We start from the raw sequence: 11,400 nt of genomic DNA on the forward strand, positions 1-11,400 counted from the left end.
AGAACAGCTCCTCCGAGGCTGCAGGGCATTGCAAACATAGTTAAACGACAGACAGACCTGCTCTACCACGAAAAGGTAAATTAATTTAAGGTATTAACGGCGGGGCTTTAAGCGTTAGTTTTTTTTTTCCGGCCCTCATTTGATGGGAGGGGAAAAAAATGGAGAAGCGTGCGAATGCAGAGATTTCAACAGACACGATAGCAGCTATAGAGTCCAAAAGGCTAAATATGATTTTCACTCTAAGACTGTTTGAGATATTGGTTGAGTACATATTACGCCCATGAGCCCGGATGAGGGCCAAACTGCACGGTGGATTCTGCGGTAGCATGCTTCGACGGTGACATGTGGAATTTCAAATGATACGTCAGTGAGAGGCAATTCCTCGCCGAAATGATTCAGACTGCTGACTCGCAAAGCCGAAGAATTACGTGGCAGCATTTTAAAACCCCACAAAATGAAATGAGGTAATACTCTGGTCATCTAAACCACAAGTATTTTTACGAAATCCAATTTCTAATTAAAGTTTACGTTTTTTTCCCCTGATCTTTAGGAATAGATAAGTTTAGACAAGTGACGTATAGGCTACACTGAGATTGGTGACAGCACATCGGTTCTGAGAACGCTGACCAAATTAAGTTGCAATGTCTGGTTTGAAGTTTGCTGCATTTAAATGCAGTTGTTTTGTTCGTGCGGGGTGCCTTGCTGTAAAATAGGGTGTAATTCTCATTTTCACCTTAAGGATGTGTAAGTGACGAAGCCCCTCAGTTCTAAAGGAGCTGCGAGGAACGCCGCGCGGAACAAGGGCTGCGCGGCTGTCCTGTTGTCCTGCAGCAGAACCGCTTATTTCCTTTTTTTTTTTTTTTTTTTTTTTAAGCGGATTCAGCCACCAACCTGCTTGTGTGTTTTTCAGTTGTGTCGGAAGAAGGGATGTGAGATCAAGGAGCTAAGAGTCATGGATAAAGCTTGAAAACGCTAATGATTGGATTAATATGATTCATGGTTCTGGGCTTGAAGTTAAATGATTCATCGGTGGAAATAATTATTCATATTTGTTGCCTGCTGGGAGAGAGGAGGACTATTGCAATGTCAACTCATTCAACGACTCTGGAGCTTTGTGGAAGAGAGATGCTGTGAGTATATTTTCCGTTCTCGCAGAAATACAGTTGCCTTTCCTAACGCCAAAGCGGCAACGTTCCATTTTACGCATATGCTCTCCAAAGTGCAGGGCATCTGAGCATGGACGAAAACCTAAATAAGTGTGTATTCTAAAAATGTAAAATCCAACCTTACGCTTCGTTTGAATTTAACGGGCACTGAAGAAATCTTTGGCAGATCTTGGGCGCAAAAAAATGGTGTTCAGGATGCCTGCATCCTGCGCCACGGGGATGCATCTTTACTAAAGATTACAAATACAGTAAATCCGCCAACTCTCAGGCTATATGATAGCGCATTGCTCTGAAAAGTGCAGCAAATGCATTTAATAAGTTATCTGGCAGTACATGGTGCGTAGGAGGTTCGCCAGAACAATCGTATTACGATTTACCTGTACGAAAACTCGTGTCATGATCATGTGAGCGCCAAATCTCAGAGGCTTGGAGGCTATGTGTCCTGAGCGCCGCTCTGCAGACAAAAAAACCCACCAGGAAGACAATGAACTGGGGCCGGTATAACAAAGCGACAAACATTTGTTGAAACCACTACACAATAGAGTAACAGTTGCGGACTTGTAATTTACCGTGCTTATGTACTTTACAAACATACGAACGAAATACGAGCCTTGGCGCTTTTTTTGTCCAGTTGTTGACAGGACTTCAAACACTTTTTTTCTTGTTTTGCGGGTGAACTGAAAAATGAAAAGAGTTTTTATCAGTTCCTTTGAGACATAATAAGCAACATTCCCTTTAGACCGCCGTTGCTCAACTAGCCTACATACCATGACATTGAGCGTACTGGAGTCTGCCCTAAAAATGTAATGAGGCTGGTTGATCCAGCTGAGGACAGTGCACATTTCTGACGCACCAACAGGGGGCGCGATTGTATAAAGCTGGTTTTCTAGGAATTAATAACATCAGAAAGAATATAGTCTATCTTAATACAATCACCGTCCTCAGAACTTCGTCAAGTTGTAAGAACACAATTTCTTCTTAAGATACCAAACCAGGCCGTTATAACTTTTTGAAACGGCAGTAATTCCATGATTTTCCACGAGTAGATCTCTGTGTGTTTATTTTAATACAAACTGTATTTCAATGGTTGCACTTTTGTGAAAACATTCAGTGTGAAGAATATCTGTTTTCTCATCCCGTCTTAATTTAAACTTAAACTCTCTGGTACACAAAAAATAACATAATGTTACATAATTTTCCCAATGAAACTAATTGGTGAGGTTTATAATATTTTGTAAATGTTGGTAAACCATCTCAGATATTTCACGGACACTATACACTATAGCATGCTGCACTGAAACTAATCCAGCTTTCCCTTCAGATGCTTTTATTTGCATGTTGCACAATGCACCAAAAATTATGGGGAGGGCGGGGTGGGAGAGAAAAAGAATGAAATATCCCACAATAGGGCTTTGATAGTCATTTGTACTTAAATGACATTATTTCATCAGAGAAGCCAGTGTCATCTGTCTCTGAGCCTTATGTCTATTGCCGATCATATCTGATTAGCTTGTGTCGGCTAGGTATCGCCGACAGTCAGAGCAGCATGGACGCTTTGCGAGCCTCAGCGCCCGTGAGTCGGAGAGGGCTCGTGCTGTGGGCCCTACTGTCCGGCTCGCCCCTCAGCTCCAGCGTCACGCGGAAACCTCCGCTTCACCCGCTCGCTAAAAGTTATCCATCGCCTACGTTCCAAATTGAGACTCAAGTCAAAAAACAAAACAAAACAAAGCAGCTCCATTTGCTCTAAGATGTTTAACATCATGACTATGAGGAAGAACAGAAGAATCAAACTTATGGTATTAAGAAAAGAGGAGAAAAGCGACCTCATGGCGCAGATGTTTCTCAGTCTCTGTGAGTGTCGTGCAGAAGTGATTTGGAGGGTTATTGCACTTTGAATGCTCAAGTGTGCAGACTGAAAATCATCTTTACCATTGCTCTCTATATAGCAAAATCACCATTTGCACCCTCCATTTGTGACCTTTGTTGTCCTGAGTTTAAATTCAGGCTGAAGTCCCACTGTACTGTGAACCCTCAGTGCACTGCATTATTGTGAGGTGAGGAGATTCAGAGAGAACTACTGCTTTAATAACGCGTCGTTGTCTGTGTGACTTTGTGCCACCAGGGAATGAAGGCGAGCACTATGGGGTTTTCCAGGTCAGCACTCATGACACTCCCCGCTTTACTCATCCTCGTGAGCGTGGCACAGGCAGCAGAGAAGGTGCCCATTCTGAACATTGCCGTGATCCTGGGCCGTACACGCTACATCTCGGACAGGGACATACGGGCCTTGTGGAGCAAGGACGACCCCATCGACGTCAATGTGGTCACCCTGCTGGTCAACGAGACGGATCCCAAAAGTATCATCACTCACATGTGTGATCTCATGTCTGGGACCAAAATCCACGGCGTGGTGTTTGGGGACGGCACAGACCAGGAAGCCATCGCCCAGATCTTGGATTTTATTTCTTCCCAGACGCTGATCCCCATCCTTGGAATCCACGGGGGCTCCTCCATGATCATGGCGGACAAGGTAAGCCCGCGATCACGTGGTGACATCACTTGGAGACATCACCTTGTGACATCACCTGGTGACATCACCTGGCCTGAATGATTAAATCTGGTTTATTATTAAAATAGAACCTGGAAAATCTTATCTCACGCATTTACATGTTTACTTTTACTTTTAGTTTTGTGGTCTTAATTTTGGCAAAAGTGACATTTCTGATTGTCAAAAATCATTAATATAACATTGCATTGAAAAGGGGATTTCATTCCTTGTAGCAAAAGCCATCACAGTAATAGTCAGACTGATAACTGCCCATTCATTGTCACCCAAAATAACACTATAATAACATCCAGTAGATATTATATTCTGCAGTGTGTTATTTGAAGCATCAGATCGTCAGCACAGTTGTTTGCAGGAGCATTCATAGTAGAAAGCACAACAGCTACTGAGATGCGGGAAATACGTTTGCTGGAGCCTATAGTGTAAGATGTGTAAAACCACGGAGAAGGGGGGCAAGTGATTTGCAACTCTGTTGAATTATTGCGTCTCCTTTTACCTGCTATTGACTGATCCTCCCAGTGAGCTACTCTATGCAGAGTTACACCGAGTCTCTACAATCCCCCATTTCAGCTCAGTTTACACTTGAAATTCCTGTGTCTTTTGCTGGTGCATGTGCAGGTATGCTGTTTATAAACTTGAAATCTGAAAGTTGAAAACTTGAAAACTCCTGAAAGTTTCTGCAGCATGGGCTTTAGTCTTTACTGATCACTGATTAAAAAAAAGGTGAATTTCTTGGATGCGGGAGCATGCAGTGCAGACTGTAGGTGAGTGGACAGAGTCACTGTTTTGTTGTTTGGACTGTATTTCCGTACACTGTGACTTTTGAAGTGAACAGTGACTATTATGTTAAAGTTCAGAATGCCTGCTTTAGTTTTAACGGTGTTTTGTATTTGTAAGGAATCATGGCTCTTTTTAAACATGACGTCTTCATTTCAGCAATGACGTCTTCATTTCAGCCATTTTTTTTGTTGTGTACTTGTATATAGCTGAAATGACAATAAAACCTCTTGAACTTGAACTTGAAGTCTGAGACCAGTAGACATCCCTGGAGATGCTTTGCAATTCAGTTTTCAGTTGTTTTCAGTGTGTTTCACTGGCTTTTGTCTTCAGTCTTCAGTCTTCCATAAGTGAAATTTATGTTCAGCTGAGTTTAGGTCAGCGCAGGTGATTGACTTGGCCAGTGAAAACAGGACCTTGGAAATCAGCACAGCTGCATTATGGGGTGTCCTGCTGTGGGGCGCTCAGTGTTCCATGGCCTTGGATGTGTGCAGTTAGAGTGCTTCTGAACACTTCAGAATTCATCTTGCAGTTGCTGTCAGCAAAAAAATTTTTTTTTTAATCAAGCGCTCCAGTTCCACTGCAAACCATTAATCGCATGTCACCACAGATGAGGTGATATGCTTTAGATCATGAGCGGTTCATTTTATTTCCCTCTGCACTCCTTGTTCACTCGTCACTACGGTACAGTTGGACTTCATCACATCTGTCCAGAAGACCAGACCTCAGCAAGGCATTTGTCAAAGATTTTGCAAGCTGTAACCTCAGCTTCCTGTCCTGGAGGTTAGCATATCTTAACATCTTATATAACCCCTCTGAGGCAATGCGTGTGTGGTATAATCCTTTTGGTAATCTTTGACAATTTCAATGTTTTCATCCAAGATATTGTTCCTGACATGTTCAGCAGGTTTCTTCATGACTGAAGCCATTTTATGGTGCAACACCACACAGCTTGCCAGTAAACTAAGGAGGAGCCAATTGGCCATTTACTTATGGTTCCCTGATACAGACAGAGTACATATTACGTCCGATGCCTATAAGAATCCCATGCCTATGTGATATAGATGTAGATGTTATAACCATATAATCAATCTGATATTCAGAACTTAGTTATTATTTAATTCCAAACCCAATTTTCATGACATGGGTCATGGCATCATGTGTGTTACAGTGCAGGCCGCAATTACCACGCAACCAGGTCAATATGCAGACGTGAACACAGGCACGTCCTCTTCAAGACCAAATGATAGAGTTATTGATTTGACATAAACGTCTGCGTGATACGGTGGAATGAGGACACATACATTTGAAATAAGCAGTACCAAGTGCGGAGGTAATATACTCGGAAAGAGTCATTAGACCTTTCAAAATATTCCCATGTATAAAGCTTTTATCTGGAGCACTGTGGAAATAGAGTATTTGCTGTCAATAAGTTCATAAACCCAGGGGACCGGATTGTTTCAATCATATCCAGGCCATGTTATTATAATTTCTTTTCCTTTTGGAAATTATTAAAAGAGAAGATTATTACAATTAAAACAATTTATTATCTATTTTGATGTTACTTTTCCAGTTTGGTATACTTCAGATTTCGGGTATCAGACACACAGTTATTTGTTATTAGACACACATTTGATAATGATTTATCCAAATACATTGGGAAATCCATTAGTCAATAGAGGGGTTAATGTAAAGACAGACTGAAACGTTTGGCTGTAATGATATATCTGGACTCCATTAGCCTTTGCCATTGTTAGTCTCAAGCTGTATTTTGCCTTTCACAATAGGTTGAAAAATTACAATCGATTGAAAACCACTTGCATATGTCAATTCCAATCAATAACTGCAGCTAAGTGGTTGAGAACTGAAATGTAGCTATATGAAGGTAATATGTAACTGCTACAGTTCTAATATGCTGCTCTGCTAAAATACTTTGATTATGCTTTATCAAAATCAGATGTAATCATCATAGCTTGTCTTGTGTAGGAACAATTTAAGGGCAATAACAGGGAAAAGGAATGCAATTCGTTCTAGTATTAAAATCATATATGAGTACATAATTTGGCCTAAAGGGTTCCTTTCCAGGAGAATGAAAGGCTCGTCAGTTGTATCTTTCTGCACTCTAACATTAATATGCATTGAACTATATCGGTTAAATTCCACAGGTTCCTTCAGTTAAGATCTAAATTAAAACCACAAATTTAACTGTTTTTCTGTAGAGATAATGTTGTAACCCTTTCTGAGATTAAAAGGAACTTGGCCCCAACTAGATGCAACTCAAATTTGTCATCATATCCCCCCACCATAAAGAAGACCGGAGCATTTAAATTGGTTATGCTCTGTGTATCCTGGAGTCTGCAGACGAACTCATCTCTGACAAGGTGCTTTTTTGGATTCAAATCAGCCTCCTAGCTTTCACACAGAGTATGTGTGACGGTTGTAGCCTGTTGTGGGCTGGTGTATGGTGGGGATGAGGAATATTGGTTCAGGTTGGAAGCCGAGGATGCATTGTTCTGCGTATGTTGCGTGTCTGCCAGGGTTTTGGGGGCATTTAGGGGCTTTGGGGGCATTTTTGGCATTTGAGGCAAGGTCTGCTTCTGGAGATGGACATGCCCATGCAGAGGAACTTGGAAGAGAATTCTTGTACAAGAGTGTGCAATAATGCACCTAACCCTGCTCAGATTAGCAGTCAGGCTCAGCTCCTGATAACAGCTGAACTGCCCACTCCTATAATACGAACTTTTCCTTATCACCAATTCCTTCCTCCCATTCTTCCCTTCCATACCAAATTCTTTCTAGTTGTCCTTATCCACTTGCCTTTCAAACATTCTTTAATGGCCAGTGTAATTACCCATGGATTACTAATCAATTTGCTTAGAAACAACATGCTCAGACACAAGCCTTCCTTTTGGCTGATAAAACCCTTGTACGGTATCAGGGGAATGTTAGCTTGATGGAACACCACGCCAGTGTGGCAGGCTTTTTGTTGGCATAAAATGTCAAGGCAATATCTCAGCATTGTAGCAGGGTTAACTGAAATGCAAAACAGTTTATCATCAAGGTTGTGATCCCTGAAACCCTGTGCTGTGAATACATTGTGGTTTTGTGCATGTCATGTTCAGAGTTCTGTGCATATAAGACTACTGTGTCCGGCGGTTTGTACTGGCACATCGTATACGGTTGCCATAAAATGAAAGGGATTACAGTAACCAATATGCTAATGGACAGATTTTTATGGAAACATCGTGAATAAAAGGGATCCATTTATTCCTACAAGGGTTTTGTAATATTTCTTCTGGCAAGTATCGAACTGCAGCTGGGGCTTACTGTTATGCTTTTTAGTTACTTCTGATTGCTAACTTAAACAGTGTAAATGGTGCATTGCTAATTACAACTGACCCATGCTAATTTGCAAATTTGCACAGCAGAGCTTTTTGGGGGGGTCTGTGTAATCTTGGTGCTAATCTGTGCTGTCTCTCTGAATCTCTACAGCGTGTAAGGGGTTGTGGACAGAGTGCGGTGAATTTATTGTTAAGCTTTTGATGATGTTATTTCTGCATTTCACTGTTGAGGGAAGAGCGGTAATTTTGCTATCACGGCATATCAGTTCAAATCTCAGAGGAGCCATTGTATAACCTATCTGCTGCCTTTCCTAATTGTTTCCATGGTCATGCCATTATTAAGTGGAATAACCTCAGGTGCACAGTCAGTAGATGCTTATTTTAATGTTTGTCAGTGAAAAACACAATTACAGGAATATCATTTTGATAAAGTAACACAAAAGGAAGACCAGCAAAAGGAAACCTAACCGGGCCAGTCCTTTCCAATACTATCATCAATAATGACCAAACATAATTGTGGCACAGAAGATGCCACTGTACGCAAACAATGGCATTTGCTCAAAAATATCTGCACAGATATAGTGTCCTCATACCAAGGCACAGGATGACAAACATGCTTGAAAGATGGCATAATATAACCTACATTTGATGCTTTCTCTAACAGTGAAAAAGATCTCGGCAATACTTGTGGGAAATGGAATCTGGTTTAGTGTTCTCTCCTCTGAGCTTGAGTAAAACTCCTTCACAGCTGTCTGCACTAAGGGACCTGCTCCGACAGATCGGGTTTGTGCCAGCAAGAACTTCTCCATGTCCCTTTAACCTATTTCTTTTTTTGTGGCTCCACCGTTAGGAGCTGATAGGCATCAGCAGATGTTTTCTTGATACAGATCAACAATTTAACAGATGGGGACTGGACCTGCAATGACATTAACGGTCTAACACTACAACAGACCTGTTTGCCTTCTGGGCTCTTTGGAAAAAAATTCCGCTTTTTGTCCCAGGAAGAGAGATGAAAAATCAGCCTATCATCCTGTTACCGCTGTCGTGTGTAATGGTGTGCAACGTGGCGGGATGCACCGTCGCTCTGCAGACCTCACTGTGGTGGCGCTGGAAGGTGGTATGTCCAGTTTTTTTTGTTCATGGCAGGTAATGTGATCTCGCAGGGAGAGTATCTATGTTCCCAGGGTCATATATTTCTCAGTTCAATATTTTGTTAACAAACATTAATCCTCCTAATCCTTATAATCCTAACTCAAACCCTAACCAAAACCCTAGGCGTATTATATAGAGATCCATACTGGGCAACAGAAACGGGTATATTATATAGAGAGCCATACTGGGGGGTTGTCGTGATAGCCTATGTCATATTGAGCAAATAAAGACCTGGGAAACACCTTTTTCAGGTTCCCATTATGTGCCATATAAATCTGGAGAACATAGGACCCTGGGAACAAAGGAATGACCTGACCTCACAGGAGTTAAACACAACCGCTGAGCAATTGACGCCAGCTTTAGATCCGAGCGCATGCCTGCTAGCCAAGCTCCACACTCTGTTATGCCTTTTTTGCAATATTATGATAACGGCATCCGGTGTGCTGTAGCTCTCCTGTGCTCTCTATCTCCCACTTGCTCATGAAAACAACTGAATGAGAAAGTTTTTAATTAGCTAACTGCAAGCCTAACATCCAAGGAAATAACACTGTGATCATCTTGGAAGGTAGTGATAAGAGAGCTGTTTGCCAGTTGCTGCTTCCGAGATGTGGGATCACATTTCCAGTTAATTGCCGCAGACAGTGTCATTTTTCAGCCACTAAGCTTACAAAGCGGCGCATGGATGTGTTTTCACGCTGCGGTTTGCGTCCGTGACTTTGACAAGTGTATCTGTCTGATTGCTGGAAGAATTACTGCCACCCTACTAAGAGCTGTGATGGAATCAGCTTGGCCTGGAATTGCAGAAGTCATGTGATACTTCATTCTGGAAAATATAACAGAGAAGAAAATACTTGTAAAGATTTGCCAATTTAAAGGTGATATGAGGATTTCAACTTTATTAGTCAGACCTGGCAATCCGGTCTTTGCTGTAGGAGCTTTCAAAATGCAATAACAGACTACAAAATTGGCCTATTAAATAACAATAGTCCTATTAAGTACAATGTGAAGCTTTGTTATGTTCTCTATTAGAAAGCACATATGATAGCTAATTGGATTGTTTATTGGAGCTTTAATTATAAACTGTAGCGTGAATTTGAATTACTTTTTTTTAAGATTAACTCGCAAATGGCCAAGTGCAGAATCTCACTAGCGGTGTCTGTGTGTTAGTCTGGACACCTCTGCTCCAGAAGGAGCCCACGGTATTGCTGGAATAGTGGCTGTGAGCCACACCCCCAACAGTGCAGGCAACAGAACTGGACCACCCGCACCCTGAGCCTGGCAGCTTGCTGCAGAGAGCAGTATGGCAGCTCGCTTCCACAGGCTCATATGAGCTGATCTTTTCATCCCAGCTCTCTTGGAAAGCATGCGACATCATTTCCAGAAAGTCATTTAATGCACTAGGGATTTTAATTACTGGAAAAAGACTAATACGGGCCAGTTAGCATTATGGAAATGGGATTGTGCCATGCTAAGTGGTCAACATTAGCTCTCGTTCGTCATAATGCTGAAAAGCACTATTGTAATTCCAGTATTTGGAACTAGCAAGAATTTAGTGGTGATCTGAGCTTAAAGAGTGCCCATCTGCCACAGGGACAGTCACAAAGGCATTGAGTTTAAAGAGATGCTTACCACTGTGACATTGCCAAGTGCCCTGTTACGTGACAGCGGATCCATCAAAGGCTGTAATCTGGCTGGGGCCGCTAACTTGCACTGAGGGCGGGTGGGCCGGAAGTCAAGGCATGCAAAGACAGGGTCGTGCAGCTGTTAAAGGATGCTGGATGATTTCTGTCTTTATTTTACCTGTTAAAAGGGGTCCCTCTCTATGCCATTGGTGGACGTGATGGTAACTTTGAAAGCTGTGCCGTTACAATACAGATATAATATAGAATACTACATCAATATACTATATTATACTATACTAGGTATGGTATCCATCTGAAATGTATTGATATACAATTGAGTCATCAAGCTCATCTTTGGATTCTTTACCCTAATAATGGTAGAATAATTATAGAATACCAAATAAATAATTGCCTTAATTGCCTTAATTGCCCATATAAAAATGTTTATCACATTATCAAAAAGAAGAGGAAAGGAAAATGGGCAGTATTCCTAGGTCCAAACGCACATCAAGAGTACGCAGTTCTGGGAGCCTTTCATTCAGAAAGAGCAGATTAGTGGTTGCATGGGTAGCCATTCCACTACAGTTGCACTTGTGTACAGTGTATATAACCTGTTTGTCATGTGGCATTTTAGGCCAAACGGAGCTGCTGCTCTCTTGCATGGTTTGGCTTTTATGCAGAAATGAATAAAAAGGCCCTAGCTCCCTGTTAAGTTGCGCTAAGTGCCCATGCTCTGACACACAATCATATTAGGACACACTTCTGTTTGCTGCATT

At 41.7% G+C, this 11,400-nt stretch overlaps 1 protein-coding gene across 1 annotated transcript in view; it reads left to right on the top strand.

Moving 5' to 3' along the window:
- The first annotated feature begins 849 nt into the window (after positions 1 to 849).
- The window catches only part of grin2aa (glutamate receptor, ionotropic, N-methyl D-aspartate 2A, a), a 111,781-nt gene continuing 101,230 nt past the window's right edge, over positions 850 to 11,400 (top strand). Inside the window, exons 1-2 of the mRNA XM_027002767.3 lie at positions 850 to 1,130; positions 3,289 to 3,696. Of these exons, the coding sequence (XP_026858568.3) occupies positions 3,292 to 3,696 (405 nt within the window). The 5' untranslated portion in view covers positions 850 to 1,130; positions 3,289 to 3,291. The remainder of the gene's footprint in view (positions 1,131 to 3,288; positions 3,697 to 11,400) is intronic.

This window comes from Electrophorus electricus, chromosome 3, assembly GCF_041902795.1.
Source record: "Electrophorus electricus isolate QZ-2024a chromosome 3, ASM4190279v1, whole genome shotgun sequence".
NCBI classification, from domain to species: domain Eukaryota; kingdom Metazoa; phylum Chordata; class Actinopteri; order Gymnotiformes; family Gymnotidae; genus Electrophorus; species Electrophorus electricus.